The sequence below is a fragment of the Meles meles genome, chromosome 2 (genome assembly GCF_922984935.1).
Source record: "Meles meles chromosome 2, mMelMel3.1 paternal haplotype, whole genome shotgun sequence".
Taxonomy (NCBI): Eukaryota; Metazoa; Chordata; class Mammalia; order Carnivora; family Mustelidae; genus Meles; species Meles meles.
The window spans coordinates 150,669,844-150,690,631 of NC_060067.1; the positions used below are offsets into that span (position 1 = coordinate 150,669,844).

The following is a 20,788-nucleotide window of genomic DNA, read 5'->3' on the forward strand; positions in this document are numbered from 1 at the left end:
CAAAACAATATTTTATAGTTTGTAGTAGCTCCCAGCACTTTACTTTGCTAGATGTACAATTAAGCAATATATAAGGTGTCCTTAATCACCGTTTTAGTATTAAGGCTTTGCAGCAATCTTAGTAATTTGAGAAGTCATAAATGTTTTTGAGGAAAAAATATAAATTATACTTATTTTAGAATGATTTAATTTTGAAGACTAAAAAAATTTGGTTTGAGAACCACAGATAACTCCTACCGCTCTTTTACTCAAAGTTCAATTGTTTTTCATATTACTCAGAATGCAAACCAATCTCCCACCATGTCCTACAAGACCCTACCCTATCCAGCCTCTGTCCCTCCAGCCTCAGCTCCACTCTTCCCCCGGCCTTATTCCTTTTTAGCCACAAAGGTCTGGCTTGCTGTGTCTCCATAATTCTAGCCTCCTCTGACCTCACAGTCTTTACACTTGTTTCCTCTGCCTGCAGACTTCATGCAGTGACTCACACAGAGCTCCATCCCTCGCTTCATGTCTCTACTTAAATGGGCCCCCTCAGAAAACATCCTGTCTGGAAGAACCTTTGTTCCCTAACCTTTTAAATCCGGTTTGATTTTTCTTCGTAACGTTGACCACTTCATGAAAACCTTACGTATCGATGGCTCTCGGTCAGGAATGATCGTACTTTCCAGAGGAAGCTGGGCAGTGTCTGCAGATGTTTTTGACTGTCACAATCGGGAGAGTGTTACTGGCATCTAGTGGGTAGAGGCCAGAGTTGCTACTGAACACCCAGCAGTGCACAGACCTGGCCCTGTCATAAATTACCTGCCCAAAAGGTCCATGGAACTGAGGTTGAGAAACTCTTCTATACAAATCCTATATCTCTCCAGGATTAATATAAACTCCGTGGGATTTGGTGTCTATCTAGCTCACTTATTCCCAAAGCCTAGCTTTTTATGTATAGATGCTAAAAGGCATTCAGATCCACACAACTTTCCAAAATACCATACCAAAGACTTGCAGGGCTTCCTTACTGTTGTCTCCACCGACTAGAAAAGTACCTTTCACCCTAGGATCAGAAAATCCTAGATCAGTGGGAATACTAGCACTCATACTCTGGAGAAATCTTATTCTTTAAGAAATTTTATTCCCCAGGTGCCTGGGTGGCTCATTTGCTTGGGCAACTGCCTTCAGCTCAGGTCATGATCCCAAGTCCTGGGATGGAGTCTGGAATCAGGCTCCCTGCTCAGCAGGGAGTCTGCTTCTCCCCTGGCCTTCCCCTTCTCATGCTTCTCTCTCTCTCTCTCTCTCTCATTATCTCTCTCTAATAATCTTTTTAAAAAATTCTGTTCTCCAATATACATTAGTCTGTAATATGTATCTATTCTTTATAACTCACACTAGGATAGGAATTCTCAGATACTTAACATGATGCTGTTAGTCATGTCATTAAACCTCAAGGTCACTTGGTCTATTCCTTTCACCGTGTTGCTTGGTAAGCTTTGTGTACTAGAGTAGATCTTATTGCTTACTAACTTATTTCTGATTTATAGATCATAACTCTTTTATTTTGAATTATCTGGGTTTCATTACATAACTGTCTTTCTCCTATTAGGTCAGTGACCTAGTTGCAGCTGAATTTGATCTCGATACCCAGATGTTCCTCTTCTCCAAAAAGGAGCTCTGGACGTCTGATGGGCCCATGGATTTCGAGTGTGGTCTTTTCTGAAGGGGAGGGCCCTTCTATTTCTAAGGTACGATTTAGAGTTACGTTCGTAGTTACATACGTCTGTAGTCTCTGGCCTAACGGTGGCAAATACATGGCCCAAGGAACAGTGTGACATCATTGTCTTTCCAGATGTAAATGTGTTATTCAACTATACTCTCCCTTTCCTGTTAAAACCCCCCAATCTCCAATTATCTCTAATTATCAGAAGTGTTGTGAGTGGTAAAACTCATCCTGATACTATTTCTGATTTAAAATACCACAGAAGCTGCACCCATGACTGTGCTGCCATTGTCCATGTATCCTTCTAGATTTTTATTTAAATTTGGTTTAAAAAAAAAAAAAACAGGGGCGCCTGGGTGGCTCGGCGGGTTAAAGCCTCTGCCTTCGGCTCAGGTCATGGTCCCAGGGTCCTGGGATCGAGCCCCGCATCGGGCTCTCTGCTTGGCTGGGAGCCTGCTTCCCCTCTCTCTCTCTCTCTGCCTGCCTCTCTGCCTGCCTCTCTGCCTACTTGCCTACTTGTGACCTCTCTCTCTGTCAAATAAATAAATAAAATCTTTAAAAAAAAAAAATAAATAAATAAATAAATAAATCTTTAAAAAAACAAAACATTTAGTCCGTATGAATGTAGGCACAAGAATATCACTTTCAGTAATAAGACTTTGAAAAGTCATTTCTTTGGGGTAAGTAATCTGTTTAAAAAATAAAACTTTGAGGGCGTAATGGCATCCTCTACCTCAGTAACTTTTATAGTATTTCACAGTTTTATGAGGACATTCCAGGAGAATCTTCTATTCATCATCAGATGTATTGGCTGCTCTTAATAAAATCTGGAAAATGTCTCCTTTAGGTCTTTATGATTTTTTTCATTCTTCAACACGTGCAACCACTAGCTTTGCATCCAGGAAAGAAAATCTAAGTGCCAAACTCACAAACACACTTTAGCACATGACTCTCATCTGACTTTCCCTTATGGTCAGCATGACACCAGATTTGTGTATTTTCTTTCAGGTTCAATGATCTCAGGTAATGTAGAGGTGGACCCAGTTCAACACTGCAACATTGAGAAGGTGTTCTATGTACAGAAACAGATAAACGTGTCCCCAAATATTCCAGAATATAAGAAATATGGCTGCTTGGCTGACTTACCCTCCCTACTCCACACGTTCAATATCCTGGTATATGATTTTTGTTTATATGTTAGCATCTACTCTATGGTCAGTAACATGCTACCTTAGGGAAAGAGGGGAATGACAGGGTATATCATTGCTACCAGTGGACAATGTGGCTGGCCAATTAACATGTCAAGCCCAGTTTCATGAGCTTTATTTAATGGTGATTCTTCAAATGAAAAATTTATACTGTAGTCAGAAAGAAACTTATGGACCATTCACTTTTTAATACCAGTGTTTAAAAGCTAAAGCAGGGGGGCGCCTGGGTGGCTCAGTGGATTAAGCCGCTGCCTTCGGCTCAGGTCATGATCTCAGGGTCCTGGGATCGAGCCCCGCATCGGGCTCTCTGCTCCACGGGGAGCCTGCTTCCTCCTCTCTCTCTGCCTGCCTCTCTGCCTACTTGTGATCTCTCTCTCTGTCAAATAAATAAATAAAATCTTTAAAAAAAAAAAAAAAAAAGCTAAAGCAGGGGCACCTGGGTGGCTCAGTCAGTTAAGCATTTGCCTTCGGCTTGGGTCCTGATCTCAGGGTAGGGTCCTGGGATCGAGCCTTGCATTAGGCTCTCTGCTCAGCGAAGAGTCTGCTTCTCTCTCTCATATAAATAAAATCTTTAAAAAAAAAAAAGCTAATACCAAATATCTCATGTCACCTTCTAAGATAAAGCTCATACCCCAGAGACTCCAGTTAGAAAGAGTGGCAATGTGGATTTTGATGCCCAAGGAAGCACTGCCTCTAGGGAACCGGCCCGCGTCTGATGCTTTCAGCCAGTCCTCTGCTGTCCTCTGCTCTCCTCTGCAGGTATGTGACAAGCAATTCATGCTAACAGTAGCCTCCAACTTCCCTGTTTCTTCACTTCTCATACTTTATAAACTTCCTCAAAGCAGAGTTTTATTTGCTTCAAAGGTGACCACTGGGAGAGAGTGGTATATCCACTCAGTTTATACTATCTGATCAAGACAGCATGCAAACAGCATTTGGAAAGAGGAGTCTGGAGTATCATTCGCCCATAATTTCTTTTGCTGGGGGCAAAATGTGGAAACACAGGGGAAGGGCCAATCCTGGGTGCCTGACCCTGTCTCAAAATGTGCATACTGATAAAAATGGGCACTAATATTCAACACGTCATCCTGAACCATTCTCCAAACTAATTTCCAGGTGACAAGGCTCATGGGCAAATGGGTCTAGAAATTGTTAATTGTGGACACCCAATGCAGCACCATATCCGTCTTAGAGGGCCCGTGTTGTCTCGTTACTGAGCAGCCTCAGGTTATGGACTTCCCTTATGCTCATATACATGCCTCCAACCCATCTGTAAGCAACATTAAGAGCAATCAGACCTGAAGAGAAATAAAATGGAAAGAAAAAAAAGAGCAATCAGACAGTAACTCCATTATATAGTTATGGTGACTCCCCAGAAGTCTACACTGTCTGCTGAAGTTTGAAGGACACTGTCTGCCAAGTGGAGCTTGACCATTCCTGGGAAGCAGATCTGGTTGTGTGTGCATCAACATGTGAACATAGTTTTGTGACTTCAAACCAGTTAACCATTTAAAATTACATCTTAAAAGAACATATAGCAAGATAAATGTGCTTGAGAATTACTTTTACAAGTTCTGATGTTCTGTCCTTCCTATGGAAGAAATGACCCAAATCATCCAAAATCATTGTCAGCAAGTCTAGTTCTCTAAACACCGTTCGTACACCATACTTGCAAGGAGAGGTGGCGTACAGCCCTACCAGGGTCTTGCGCTCACTATGAAAATGAAGTTGCTCACATGTCATTCACTGAATTACCTACATGCTCTGCATTATTGCCTTTTTAAAAAAAAGATTTTATTCATGAGAGAGGCAGAGGCAGAAGGAGAAGCAGGCCCCCCATGAAGCAGGGAGCCTGAAGCAAGACTTGATCCCAGGACGCTGGGATCACAACCCAAGCTGAAGGCAGATGCTTAACCAACTGAGTCACCCAGACATCCAGCATTATTCCTTTTACAGTCTCATGACTAGATTTATAAATTTGAGTAAGACAAAACAAGTCACAATCACAAGTTCAATCATTTATTTCCTTTAAAGGAAAGATAAACAACCAACAGGCATTCTGAGATGTCCTAATACAGTGCATGTCAAACTTCAATATGCCTGAGGCATGACCTGAAGAGTTTAAGGCTTAAATTTCAAGGCCCCACCTGCAGAGATTTTGATTCAGTAGGTTAGAGTGGGATCTGAGAATCTGTATTTTTAACAAGCTGCTGCTGGTCCTCAGACCACACAGTAGAGCAACACTGCTCTAATATATTTGGGATGTAATGACTTAAATGCTAGTATATTGAAACTCACCAGAGAAATTCCTGGTAAAACCATCTGCCTCTCCAAAATTTAAAATTAAGGCATTTTCTCTGACCAAGTTTAGGTGAGGAAAATCATTCAATACTGATGTAACTTTGATGTCATGTTAATATAAAAGTTATCTATTGAACAGCTATTAAGATTTCATTTTGCTCTGGCAGAATGTTTTAAAACAGTGCTTTGCAAATTTTTCTGTGCATATGAATCACCATTGAGGGTCTTATTAAAATGCAGATTCTCATTCAGCCCATCTGGCATGAACTTCCTTTTTTATTTAAAGTATTTCTTTAGTAATCTCTGCACCGGAGGTGGGGCTCAAACTCCCTACCCCAAGATCAAGAGTCGTATGCTCCTCCAACTGAGCCAGCCAAGCGCCCCTGGCATGAGGCTTTAGAGTCTACATTTCTAACAAAATTGTTCTAAAGGTTCAAAACCTTCACCTAGGGGAGCCTGGGTGGCTCAGTGGGTTAAAGCCTCTGCCTTCAGCAGGTCATGATCTCAGGGTCCTGGGATCGAGCCCCGTTTCTCCCTCTCTCTGTCTGCTTCTCTGTCAAATAAATAAATAAAATCTTTTTTAAAAAAAAAAAAAAAACTTCACCTAATCACTGTTGTCTGAAGATTACTGTGATCTCAATTTTCAAAATACATCAGACTCAGGGTGTAACTATTTGTCAAATGTAACTTACAATCCTGAGTGATGGGGGAAACCTAAGCAGAAAAGGTGACTTCAGGAAAGAATTGCACACGGTGAGGTCATTAGTGTGCTCCTGCCCCTGGCAAGTTTACCAGCTATCAGCGACCACCTCTTACGCAGTAATTCTAAAACCTGATTGCCACAAATCTAAATGTGGGGCCTGTGTACCTGTATATTGGATCTAAATACAGCCCTAACTCCTTTAACTGTACTTTGCAGATACTGGTTTTTGTTTTTGTTTTGACAAATTGAAGGTCTGTGGCAAACCTTACCGAGCAAGCCTATCAGTGCCATTTTTCCAAGAGCATTTGCTCATTTCATGTCTCTGATTCACATTTGGTAATTCTCGCAGTATTTCAAACTTCATTATATTTGTTATGGTGATCTGTGATCTTTGATGTTACTTTACTTTGTTTTAGGGTGCCATGAACCATGCCCATCTTAGAGGGCAAAGTTACTGGATAAAGGTTATGTGTGTTCTGCTTCCCTAACTGGTTGTTCCCCGTTTTTCTCCAGACTTTCTTGTTAGAGGCTAATGCAACTGGTGACTTTCAGCTGATACCAGTGTTCATTGACCATTCTCAAAATCCTAGGGGCCTTCAGAATTATGCTAAATGTACTCTGTGCTCCGTAAATAAGAACAAAGCCTGGATGAAAGCACATCTGTTTACATGCTTTACTGAGTATTTTAAGCCTACTCTAGAGACCTGCTCAGAAAAAAGATCTTTCAAATTACTGCTCATTGGCAATACATCTGGTGCACCCAAAGATTTCTGATGGAGATGGATGAGATGAATACTGTTTTCATGCCTAACAGCATTGATTTTGTAGCCCATGGATACAGGAGTCATTTCAACTTTCAAGTCTTAAAATTTCAGAAATAGAATTCATAAGGCTATAGTTGGCATTATGATTCCTCTGATGATCTGGGCAAAGTACATTGAAAACTTTCTGGAAAGGATTCACCTATTTATTTATTTATTTATTTGATGATTTTAGGTGAGAGCAAGCGAGCTAGAGCACAAATGGTAAGGAGGGGTAGAGGGAGAGAGAGCAGACTCCCTGCTCCCAGGACCCTGGGATCATGACCTGAGCTGAAGGCAGACGCTTAACTGACTCAACCACCCAGGTGCCTCAAGGTTCACCATTTTAGATGCCATTGAAAACATTTGTGATTAATGAGGTCAAACTATCAGGAGTTTGGAAGAAGTTGAGTACCACCCTTTGGGACCAATTTGAAGGGTTCACCACTTCAGTGGACAAAGTAACTGCAGAGGAGGTGGGAAAAATCCAGAAGTGGAGTCTGAAGATATGACCAAGCTGCTGCAATCTCATAATAAAACTTTACTGAATAAAGAGGTGCTAACCTCAACAAGGAAAGTGGCTTCTTACGATGGAATCTACTCCTCATGAGGATGCTGTGAAGACTTGAAATGACAAAACAAACTTGGGCTATCCCATCAACTTAGTTGGTAAAGGAGCAGCAGAGTTTGAGTAGACAGACTCCAATTTTAAAGGAAGTTCCACTGTGGGTAAAATGCTATCAAATATTGTCACCTGCAACGGAGGAAACTTTCACAGAAGGAAATCTTTCATGTGGCAAACTTCATTCTTTTAAGAAACTGCCACAGCCATCCCTACCTTCAACAACCACCACTCTGAGCAGCTATGAACATCGGGCAAGACTCTCCATCAGCAAAAAGAGTACAATTTGCTGAAAGCTCAAGATGATGGTTATTAGCATTTTTAGCAATAAAGTATTAAGGTATGTACACTGCTAAAGCACAATGCTATTACACTACAGAGTAAATGTTAACTTTTATATGCACTGGGTAACCAACATAGCCATTTGACTCACTTTATTGCAATATTTACTTTATTGCAGGGGTCTGGAACTGAACCTCCATTATCTCTAAGGTATGCCTTTATACTGAAATAGGTTACACTACTTTTGTAAGATCTGTTCCTTTCTTGAAAACGGTCCTAGGAATCTGGTCATAGACTGTTCAACACCCAGAGCAAGTCCATCTTTTTCCACTTGATTCAACCTTTTCACACTGTTTCAGCTTGAGACTGCCCAATGAACTGCCCACAAAAACATTTAACAAAGGTGTTGAGGGCTGGCAGCTCCTCAGAAATGGAATTTATAAATATTCCTTAAAATGTTACTAGAACTAAACCCATCTATCACTCTAAGGACATGCAGATCTTAAAAAAAGTAATATTCTATATTTTCTTCTTAGAATATTTTAAAATTTTAATTCTATTTGTTAAAAAATTGAAACTACCAAAACTGGTAGGTTAACTGGTTAAGTGTTACATACCAAAAACTGGTCGATATATTGCTACTTTTCATTTATCAATCACACTTAACACAGAGCATCCTATACAGACATTTAGAGGTCCATAAATGCAACTATCCCAAATTAGGGCTGTTTAATTCAGATTTCCTAAGTAAATAGAACTATCACTGTAATGAGCATATGCAACACTGCTATAAAACTAACCACATTTTAAGTCTCTATATAAGTTTGAGATGTCCTAAATTTTTAAAAGACTTGCCACTGGAATCCAAGGTTCTAATTATGATTTAAAATATTGAAGTTGAAAGTAATGATTATATTTTATTAGTTTTACCTGGTATCTTCCCAACAGAATATAACCTTTCCAACAAATAATATAAAACCTTATTAAATGAAATACTCTGAGTAACAGATCACTGTAACCTTGGTCACCCACATAAACTACCTAGCCTCTTCTAAGTTGGCTTTAGGCACCATTCTACCTATTTTTGGATATCTACCTCTTCAGTTGAAAACTGAGGGTATCAACTGGAAATTAGTTTCCAATTTTGAGTCTATCTTCTCTACCATTTTCCTAAAAGTTACTTTTAGCTAATTTTTCCTTCTCTTAATTAGCAATATAATCAGAGTTATGGCTTTATTCTTAAATATGCAATAACAACTAACTGACTTGTGGAAAAGGCATGTTTCATACATTGACTAATTACAATGCTGAATTTGGATATTTTTCTTTCATGCTTTTCTCAATTGTTTCCCATTATATGTTTCTATTTTAGTCCCTGAGCCCTCAGGGGCTACGGACTGTACTTGACTCCTTTAACACATGTCCACTCTCTGTTTTCCTACTCTTACTCCAAATCTCCCACCCCCCACCCCAACCAGATGGTATTAGGCTGTTTCTTTTCCTCTTAAAAACATTTCTTTGGGGGCGCCTGGGTGGCTCAGTGGTTTAAGCCACTGCCTTCGGCTTAGGTCATGATCTCAGGGTCCTGGGATCGAGTCCCACATCGGGCTCTCTGCTCAGCAGGGAGCCTGCTTCCCTCTCACTCTCTCTGCCTGCCTCTCTGCCTACTTGTGATCTCTGTCAAATAAATAAATAAAATCTTTAAATTAAAAAAAAAAAAATTTCTTTGGTGACTTCCATGGTTTTCTTCAGCCTTGTGTTTTTTCAAGTAGTTCTTCCAAAATTAGGCCACTAACTCTTAAGAATGATAGCACTTTTGATGAAAAAGTAACCGCCCATAATTGTTTCCAGAATCCCAGATTAAAATGAGGTCAATTTGGGGGGAGCAGAACAGAAACTCAGATCATCATATCAACTTATCATAAACACTGGACTTTGCTTGACACAGCAATAACTCCACATTTTGGAAAAGTAAGCAGTATTAGTAATACTTTAGAAATCACCATTATAAATAAAAATCTCAATTATATGTGGGCAGATGACAAATGACAGAAATTTTAGAAGAAATCTAAGGGAAAGAGGTAATGTCCTAAGGGGGAGGAAATCAAATAAATGGAAAGAAAAGACCACTTAAGGATTATAAAAGTTATATTTATTCACGATGCTACATTTATTGCATTCCCTTAGAAAAATGGAGAACTGTTTATGTACCCAATTTGCACATATAAAACTTTATACAAATTATGTGTAGCACATAAAGGCCTCTGGTACAAGCTAAAATCCTGACACTACAATTTGGGTAATCCTGCTTCAAGGTCTCCAGTTTATCAAGTCTGTTCATAGAAAATAAAAACTGGTTATTATACTCAATCTTGCCGTTCACACTTAGAAATTATTTTAAAATATAAAAATTTCAATTACTCTAAAAACTCAAAAAAGGTAAACTGGAAGGGGACACACATTCTGTTACCAATTTCAGTTTAACAGTATGTCAAATCCATACCTTATTTTGGCTGAGTCTTTTTAAAAAACAAAAACCACCTTAGTTTTGACATTATCTTTCTAAGCTGTGGCTACTTCGAGAAGGTAATTTGTCAAAACATTTACCAAACAATTAAAAATAATATTCCTTTTACAAAATAGTACAGTAACACTTTACGGAACCAGAAAATACTAAATGTCTTTGGCTATATAACTAAAAGGCCAGTTTTCCAACAGAAAAGGGCATATTCACACCTCAGAACCAACTATAGAAACAAAGTAACAGAAATATGCATAGAATTTAATGATAATTTGTCTTGCCTTTTGTTCCATTCTACCCATATAATAATCAAGGAGAATGCAATTTACATAATCTTCCCAGATGAGACTCTATATAGCACTACAAAGATACCCAAATTTCTGCAAAGGCAAAGTGAATTAAAACAATTACACAGCTAAGTGAAGACCAAAGGGACAAATGTCATTTGCAATTTTTTTTAGCCGTTTGCTTGTTTTTTAAGCTTTGAGTGTAGAAATTATAGCTGATAAACAAAGTCACAATCTTCACAAATGGAACTATAATAGAAAAATAAATCAAATGAAACATTTATTAATAAATGAAGCCTGTTTTATTACTTCAAGTGTTAATGATAAAAAAAAACTTCAACACAGCTGCTGCATTTAAAAAAGTGGAACTACGTACTATGTTTCTAAGCTCAGTAAACAGATGAACCTGATGTCTTTGAATGACATAACAATTGAGCATTGTACAGTACATCTTATGAAGACCCGTAAATTAAAGAACTACTGGTTTAAAGTTAGTGATTATGGAACATATATATATTCATAGTTTCAGCTTCTTTTTTCTTCCTCGACCATCAGGTGCTCCATCCATTTTACGTTTCTGTGTCTACAAATGAACAGAAGGATTCCTTTTCATCACAAGACTAATATTAAAGGTAAAATACATTGGCTCTTTACTAATAACTGCTACATAGTGACAAGTATTAGACCTTCCTACCCAGAATAATCTTAATTCTCCAACTTCTTATCTACTCCTTTTACAAACACAAAAAAATTTAATGCCAATGAAATAATCTGCAATAGTAAATCAATACACCAAACAAGTATAACATACCCTGATACCCAAGAAAACCAGTATTAATTATTCTATGACATTTTACATAAATACCAGACAAACATTACTCAGGTATTCATTTATTCATGATTTTCTAAATTATTACTAAGTAAAAAGATGACTACTTCTTCCTCTTAAGGTAACTGTTTTCACATTCCTAAGATACCACTGGGACAATAAACTCAATTTTAGAAGTTAGTAAAGGTTGTAAAGCCACCACTTTCCTAATATTTCTTTACATATTCTAAAATTATACCTTGCACTCCCAAGGTAAAGTGTAGGGTCTTGGCATTCACAAGACATACCTTCCCAGATTTTCATGAATCCCCAAATTAAGGAATACCATCATTATGTGATATTCCCCACATAATGCTGTCAAATATAATTTATACTTTTAAAAGCAACTCAAGGCTATATTTGCAAAAAAGACTAATATTTCAATGATAGCCAAGTAATGTTCAAATTCTTTTTTTTTTTTTTTTAAAGATTTTATTTATTTATTTGACAGACAGAGATCACAAGTAGGCAGAGAAGCAAGCAGAGAGAGAGAGGAGGAAGCAGGCTGTCTGCAGAGCACAGAGCCCGATGCGGGGCTCGATCCCAGAAGGCAGAGGCTTTAACCCACTGAGCCACCCAGGCGCCCCGTAATGTTCAAATTCTTACAAAGAAAAGTCTTCCAAGAAAATATTTACACTTTCATGAATACTTACTGAAGGTTTTGGTCCTCTCTTCTTTTTCTCTGCCTTCTCCTTTTCTTCTAGTTCCATGTTTTCTCTTTCAATCAAGGTAATTAAGGTGTTACACCTCCTTTGGAGCTCCTGAATTATAAACATAAATTTATATGGTAAACACGTATTTTCCATCAACAAGTTTTCATGATACCTAGGTTTTTAAATTGTAACTTTTTAACAGTGTACTACATAATTATACATTCTCCCAGATAAAATCTAAAACAGCCAAAGGAACTGATTTTCATATATAATCCATGCTATGAGGATAAAGATATCAATGTTTTTACTTCATTATTTAAAATCATACTGTTATTTCTCTTAAATCCTTCCTTCCCTTAGAAATTCAAGCAGTAAAAATAATAAATGCTATACTGCTACTTAATATCTATGCCTGAGAACTAGACTACGTATCTAAAACTTCAAGTGCACCCATTTCAGGGCCAAAATCAACCAGAACTTAAGTGTACGTCCTCTTTCCCTAAAAGGTACAGTTACTAGAATTATGGCAATTAGTGTACCAAATGCCAGCTTTCCCAATTTTGGAAAAATAGCCATAGAAGTCTATGATATCTACATCTCTCTCTAGCAACCTAAAATCCTTTGTGGAGGTTGTATAAAGTGCAGTGTAACAGTACTATATAACCCTGAAGACAATGGAAGTCTATTTTCATTACTGCTGACTACTTAGTAAGGGTTTTCCTCTAAAAAGTGATACTACATAAACCACAACAAAATCACTTAAAAATACAGCTTATAGAATATACAAGTTTTAGAAATATTTGCAATATAATCTAGAGACAGAAGGTAATAAACTACATTAAACTTCTGCATTTAACAGGTGAACTGTGGCACACATGCCAGAATGTGGTACAGATGAGCTAAGGTCTGAATACTCTTGGCTCTAAGGCAAGAGTATTTATCAGAAGGGGCCATACACATAGAATCATTTCTCATGTGTGCTCTAACATAAAACATGTTTGGAAATAACAGATTAAGACCATGATATTATACTGATAAATCAATATGATACTGTATTTTGTTTCATTCACTAAAAAAATCATTATTAACTATATAAATTGTTCCCACTTAAAGACAGAAGACAGAGCTGTAAGCAACTGAATCAGTTTTTCCCCCAATTTTATCTTTAATGCATTTTATAGTGCAACATTTCCCAAACAAGGATACACAAACAGTAGCCAGTTGATGTTTAGTGAAAAATAATCCTCCTGTGGTGAAACATGAAAAGACTGTGCACTGTCTCCTGTCTTGAAGACTGGTAATACACTGAGAGAAATCTCACTACATAAAATGTTTAAACTTTGCTTACACCAGTATATCCCAAACTTAAGACTACAGAGCATTTTGGGCATTATCATCAAAAAGAACACAAGATAGAAGTTACAAGCTTCAAAATGGCTAAATGCATAAATAAAAAGGGCTATTTACTGAAGCTAAACTTTCCTGAATTATAACTTTAGGTCATTAGGAATGGAACTTGCTTATGAGAAACACCTTAGTATTGAAAATAAAAGTGTTTTACTACCTTAAGCTATATTAAAATAATCCAGACAGGCAGATGCCTGAATGAGAGTTCTTTCCACACAGAAATGTGTTCATTTATAAAACCAAAATTATCTGAAAAATACAAGTTTTAAATTAGGATCATCAAATTCAGAAGGTGAAATTGATGGTGATATTTCCTTCTATTTAGAACCTTCTTGAAATACAAAAAACTCCCTATCCTATGTAGTGATGTTAAAAGATATGTGATATTAAGAGGATGGGACCAAGAAATTTTTTAAGTTATCCACAATATTAGATTGTTAATTGTAGATGAGAACTATTTTCTAAGGAACTGATTTAACCCACGGTACTTACAGTATTGTAACAAAAATGCACTCCAAAGATGGGGAGAAACCACAATTTTCTCTTAGTTACCTTGCCTTAAAGAATATTAATCAATACGTATTCTGAACTGTTTGCTACATTACACAGAAAGGCCCAGGGACTCACCATTGCAGTTCTGGACTTAAGAAACCAGTCAAATCTGAACTGAGGAGAGTTGCGAATACACTGTCGTAATTCATCATAAACGTTTTCTTTGTCAAATCCAAGTTTGTGAAGCATACAGATTAGGAAGCGATCCTCTTCTTCAGTGTAGTTTTTTCCTTTGTTAGTACCATATGATATTCTCAGCTGATGAAAAGGTGCTTTGTACCGTCCAATCTATCAAAGTCAAATTTTATATAAAATATAAATCCTATATAATCTGTATTTCAAACTTAGCTTTAGTAAGAGTAGCTGAAAATGTTCCATTCCAAATCAGAATTTTCTACCCAAAGGTACCTCAACTGCATTATACAACCTCTGCTATAAAACAACTTCAGAGTCTTTATTATTCTAAAGAGAAATCCAGGATCAGACTTTGTAGGAAAGAGCTAATCACAGGGACTCTAACCCAGATATATCAACTGAAGTACTAATATAAATTCCTTTAAGAATATCTATAGCATTTGAATATTGTTCTTTAAAGAAACTCTTCATTTTAAACCACCATTTCATTTCATTATTAACATATAACATATTATTTGTTTCGGGGTTCAGCTCTGTGATTCATCAGTCTTACACAATACACAACGCTCATTTCCTTTGAAAAAGTTACTTTACCTCGCATATTCTCAGGTAAGAGTTTTATCACTAATTACCATATTTATTAATACACAAAGTACCTTCGTATCAAGTGCTTTTTTGATACTAATTCTTCTTTGAATTCTTGCCTCTCCCCTTTCGATCTGAGCCATAATCTTCTCTATGTCCTGGAGTTCATTGCATCTTTCCCAGAATACAGCTGGTAAAACAGTAAAAGTTGGACAGATGGGACAGACGCAGGAAGGGGGAAAATAGAAATAATTCATCATAAATAATTTGCTATGGATTAAGAAATGTATTTCCATTTCGCTCACATCTAGTACTATAAATAAGTCAATTATTTAATTTGTTTCCTTAATTGTAAAAAAAAAATAAGATAAAATAGGCAATACAAGTATCTCCCAACTCTTAAATTTCTGTTCTTGAATTCTAAGCACACTCACAGCACCACAGCTATACCTCCTCGCTTGAGAATCCAAGTGATTTTTTTAAAAAAGATTTTATTTATTTGACAGAGATCACAAGCAGGCAGAGAGGCAGGCAAGCGGGGTGGGGGTGAAGCAGGCTCCCCGCTGAGCAGACAGCCTGATGCGGGGCTTGATTCCAGGACCCTGAGACCATGACCTGAGCCGAAGGCAGAGGTTTAACCCACTGAGCCAGCCAGGCGCCCTCAGAATCCAAGTGATTTAAGGAAACACAGGCACATAGTGCTTGAGAAGCATAAAATGAAAGCACATTACTCAGTAACCTATTATTTTCTCAGCAATACCCAGTTAACTAGGGTAAAAAAGTAACTATGCCATTTTAAAAAAGAGGACATTTTCCAACTCAGTTTTTTAAAAACACAAAAAAATAAGGCCCTAAAAGTAGTGGCAAAATTTAGCTTATCAAAACATAATTCAGAATTACAAAATCTGAAATCCTCAATAGCTATCCAGAAATCTGAGAACATTCTTATATTAAAATACTTAAATTACCTGAGTACTCAATAACTTCTTCCGGAGTTTTTCCTTCTACTTCTCTTGCAATATTTTCAATATCATCACGACCCCACTTCTCATTAGCTTTGATAAACTGGTTAAAATCTCTCTTATTCCAATTGGTAAAGCCCTTCAAGACAATGGAAACAAAACGTTTAACAACAGCACACTGAACATGGACAAGATACTACTACATGTACCAACATTTCTAAAGTACTAGGACATTTTCAATTACTCCTAGATTTTAGTTCTTTTAAAATGGTTAACTTTTCATACACTTAGACATGCATTTTCAGCAATACATCATATACTGCTTTCATAAACAAGGAAATAAATCTCAGTGAAAGAAAGTAAGGAATGCTGCATGAAAAAGTAACATTTTTGCTGGACTCTGAAGGATTAGCAGGAGTCTGTAAACAGCAATAAACATAGACTAAAGAGCTAAGATGCATAAAGTGAAAAAATGAAAGAAAATCTTCAAAAATAGGTTAAGGCCAGATTCTAAAAGACCCTAATTAAACCATAAAGACTGTTAAACAAAAGAGTACCAAATAGAGATATGTAATAGAGAATGGTAACTTAGTACTGTTCCAATGCAATAAAGTCACAGGAAAAGAAAATACAGAAAAAAGGTAATCAAAAAAATATCTACGCTACCAAGGCTGGTGCAAATCTATAATCTTCTCAACTACCTCAACAACTAGTGACAATCAAAATGTAGCATACATCCATATGCTCATGCTTTATCATTTCCAATTATTCCATTTTTGGAAGAAAAAGCTTGTACTTCTCTGTATACCCCAACATGACCCAAGCACGGTACCTTACAAAGTGATGGTTACTAAATTTTATGTTGAATAAAGACTATATATATACCTGTGTTAGAAGCTTCTCCTTTTCCTCTAACTCTTCATCATTAAGCGGTTCAGCTTCATCAATTTTAAGCTGTTCTTCTTTTTGTGCCTGTGCTGCATTTGGTAGGTCAGGATTTCGAGGCACCTAAAAAAAAATACTTTAGGTCATCCATCAGTAGATTTTAGAAAGTATGTGATGAACTAACTTCTTAAGCAACCAAATATGTTGTGTGTTTTAATCCAACCATGAAAAAAAAATACTGAAATGTCCTCCATTTATTAAATTAAAAACCAACCAGATTAGTTTATGAATAGTGTTATTTCCATTACCTTGTACCCAATCGTTTTTCTGTAATATAAAATTTCTTTTTCCAGTAACTCAAATAAACGCGGAGGAAAAAACTGGAAATCCTGAACGTTGGGCTGTTTTGGAGGCCGAGGAGCCTAGAGAAAAAAGAGTATCATCCATAAAAAAAAAAATTATTTTGCTTTAAATTAATTGTAATCTTCCTTTTTCCTTAAGCTATGATGGCCAATTCTCTAAGCAACTAAATCTATCATTAATAATGAACTTTAAAAACTTTTAAATGCATACATTCACAACTAATTTTTAGAAGAGTTAAGGAAATATACCATAAGAAGCCACAAAAGATTCTAATTCTTAATCTGATTTAACTGTAAGAATATAAGAAAAAAAGGGACGCCTCAGTGGCTCAGTTGGTTAACTGTCTGCCTTCAGCACAGGTCATGATCCTAGGATCTGGGCATCGAGTCCCGTATCAGGCTCCTTGCTCAGGAGGGAGCCTGCTTCTCCCCCCTACTTGTGCCCTTGCTCTCTCCCCCACTGACAAATAAGTTAAAAAGATAAAATACTTTAGAAAAAAATTTTAGAAAATTACATTTCCAATATTTTTGGATATTTTACTGCTCTATCAACTCACCTTGGGTGCTTTAGGTTCACTGACACGAAGAGCTTCCCTAAAATAGGCATCGACAGCATAGTTGGCTTTTCTTTCTCGTTTAGGTGGTTCAATCCACTCTGTGAATGCAATCTAGCATATGGGAAACAATTCGTATCACCAACTTTATTTACAGTCGCAAATCTCAGTTGAACACAACTCATACTGTGTACATCATTACAACTACTGTTTGCAAATAATAAGATAGTCGTAAAATCCTGAACAATAAGCTTTACGAGAACAGGACTATGCTACTTTGCTCAAAACTATGTAATTAATACAAAGAACAGTGGTGAATAGTATGGATATACAGTAAGTATTTCTTGCCCAAATGGAGAACATTCTAACCAGTGAGAGGGTAGAGAGGGAACCTACAGAATGTATGCTATAACTCAAACTAGGAGAAAAATGTAGATATGTATTTAGCCTAGAAAAAATTCAGAGGATATACAAGCCTAAATGTTAACAGAAAAAACACTGAGTAGAACTAATTTTTTTCTTCCAACTTGTATTTTCTAATTTCTCTACAAACTAACAAATATTACTTAAGAAATTAGGATGTTTTTTCCCTTCATTACCAGTCAATTCTGTTTAAAAAAAATCTAGTAAGGGTGTAACAATTTCATATTACATATAAGAATATAAAAATGTATAAAAATATAAAGATGAAAATAATTTAGATGTGAATATACAGAAATGACTGCTTTGAAACAAATTTACAAAGCATTACATCTAACACTTAAAATTCCAAGTTTCAAGTAAAATGAAGTCTTCAAGTAACCAAAATGTCTTTCAAAAATTACCTTTTGTTTTTCTCTATAATCCTCTCCTTCAAAGTTATAAACACTTGACTCTGTATCCATTGTAAAGTTTCTAAGTGAGCTTTCACCCATCTTGGAGAGCTTTTCATTCATCTCTGCAGTCTGCAGGGGAAAAAAACAGCTTATCAGATTGAGAATAAAAAAAAATTTTTTGAGCACTATGTTAAAAATAAATTAGGCTTTACAATACACAAAAGCTTCTTTTTCTGGTTCACATAACAAGTATTTCCTCGGTTCTGATTTAAAACATTTTATATATTAAAAACATCATTTAACCTATTCCTTACCTTCTTCGCACCTCTTTCCAAAATACCATCAATATCCTCATCAGTAATCTCACTTTCTTTTGAAGCAAACACATGTGTTGCCCCATGTCTAATCATTTGAAGCATTTCATCTTTCCCAATTTTGTTCAGATTCTGATCCACAAGCCTTCCTGGAAAAAAAAAAAAAAGTGTTGTATACTATTAATTGAACAAAGTTTGTTTTACTGAAAACTTGGAATTTTAAATGTTAGATGTAATATCATGTATTTTGCCTCAAGCATCAATTATTTCTTTTTATTTACTTCTGAGAATTTTCATTTTCACATAAAACAATGCCAGAATCTTAGCTGTAACCTTCGAAGTATTCTAAAGTTAATCTATTACATAACGAAGCCTAATGTATACCATCTCAAAAAAATGTATTCTTATATGGGCTGAATAATAGATTTGGGATATTTGAAAATAAAAATTATAAGCAAGATTTTTTAAAGATTATGATGAGATATTTTAATCTTGCTAAAGATGATGATGAGATCATAAAGACAAGAAGTTTCTAATAAGCAGAAAGACATTAATACTAATACTCCATCATCAAGCTCTTCCTTAGGAAAGTATTAAAAAAAATGAAGTACAAAAAACCCTTCATATTACCAAGCTTTAGCTAAAGACTAAAATATACATCAATTTCTGAAAATTTCCTAATCTTAAGAACTGAAACCCCTGAAAGCTTATTTTGATCAAAGAAGACATTCAACCTAAGAAAACTAAGATCATGATCTTCAATTGGTAGGAATTTGGCTAACCCTGTAATTTGTGTTTTCAAAAATATAGGAATCAAAACAAACCAAAATACCATACCATAAAGAATTATTTCTACCCTAAAGGGTCATTCACATACACTTTCATAAAGCTTCAATTTTTCTATTCCAACCAACTTGTAACAAATGAGTGGATACAGACCCAAGTTGTTCTCTTGGATCTTCAATGCTTGTGTATCATGGCTTTGGATCCTTAACATAACACCTGTGACTTTCAAAGTTAGGATTTAACTTTGGAACATGTTTCTTTGGTTTGAAAGCCATCTCACTGCTGTCAAAATGTTCTCAGTCTACTAAAACTACTTCCCCATTGGACAGAGGGGAAGCTATTCAGATATAAAGCAGTTCTACGATTTCTCATTATTTTTAATTACAATCCCTTACACTCCAAAAACACTAATACAAAGGTATACACCTAAAGCTTGCTATTTGACTAATACAAAGCTACTAGCACAATACTTAGCTCTAAAATTTGCCCCTCCAAAACCAAAAAACTAAGTAAAAAAACTCAAACAGCTTTTCTAAGTTGGTTATAAATTAATTTTCCTTCTTTTTTAAAAAAGTGTTTCACTGATTAGAGTAATTAAAAATACTACAAAAGCAGATGTTTTTCTAAAAACATGGATGAAGAATGTGAGGGGGAAAAGAACTAGCCATTACATTACCATGAGAAACCTTACTGTTTTGGCAGGCTCCAGAGACTTTCATAAGTAAATACTTCACTCTAATAGTTAATATAGCTCTTGGTGTTAGATGAGTCACTTCCTAGCTACATGAACGGTAAACAAGTGACCTGCCTCTACTTCTCATGCCAACCTTAAGCTGGCTAAAGGAAATAATAGATGCAAAGTATATAACACATCGCTTGGCATAAAGTAAGCACTTGATAATAATAACTAATAAGCCTTCATTTACTGTCTTCACATATTCAGAGACGTGCTAACACTACGGTTGGCATTAACAGAATATGAAAGAAATATAACACTCCCTTACTTGGAAATTAAAAGCCAGTTAACAAAATGAAGTCAAACAATATGGAATGATCAGTGAACAATATTAACAGTGTATCTCTCTATCTCTACATAACAGATAAAAAGTACATGCTCATAATGCAAATTTGAGGCTGAAAGAAACCAGTATGAGCCTGGGGTTACTGAGGATTCCTACCCTCACCCTCTAGTCCTATTTACATAAATGTTTATTTTGATTCTCCCTCTCACTAAATTATAACTCCATGAGAGTAAGAACATTTGTTGCTTTCTTTCACCACTGTATTCTCAGCACTAAGAACATTGTCTGGCATCTGGTAGCTGTTCAGTAAACAGCTGCAGACTAGAAAAAAAACAATATCAGATTCTCTGAGTTTCATTTTTACTTCTTCATTTTACCAACATAATTAATAGAGTGCTTTTTAACAGGTAAATTATACTCACCACAGTTCTACTTAATATCTACCACACTGAATGCTGG

General features: G+C 36.2%; 1 protein-coding gene across 1 annotated transcript in view; it reads right to left on the reverse strand.

Moving 5' to 3' along the window:
* Positions 1-9,751: 9,751 nt before the first annotated feature.
* The window catches only part of SMARCA5 (SWI/SNF related, matrix associated, actin dependent regulator of chromatin, subfamily a, member 5), a 41,774-nt gene continuing 30,737 nt past the window's right edge, over positions 9,752-20,788 (reverse strand). Inside the window, exons 15-24 of the mRNA XM_045997486.1 lie at positions 18,522-18,670; positions 18,217-18,336; positions 17,396-17,506; positions 16,785-16,898; positions 16,477-16,599; positions 15,598-15,730; positions 14,701-14,819; positions 13,985-14,197; positions 11,951-12,058; positions 9,752-11,012 (exon numbers count right to left, since the gene is read on the reverse strand). Of these exons, the coding sequence (XP_045853442.1) occupies positions 10,947-11,012; positions 11,951-12,058; positions 13,985-14,197; positions 14,701-14,819; positions 15,598-15,730; positions 16,477-16,599; positions 16,785-16,898; positions 17,396-17,506; positions 18,217-18,336; positions 18,522-18,670 (1,256 nt within the window). The 3' untranslated portion in view covers positions 9,752-10,946. The remainder of the gene's footprint in view (positions 11,013-11,950; positions 12,059-13,984; positions 14,198-14,700; positions 14,820-15,597; positions 15,731-16,476; positions 16,600-16,784; positions 16,899-17,395; positions 17,507-18,216; positions 18,337-18,521; positions 18,671-20,788) is intronic.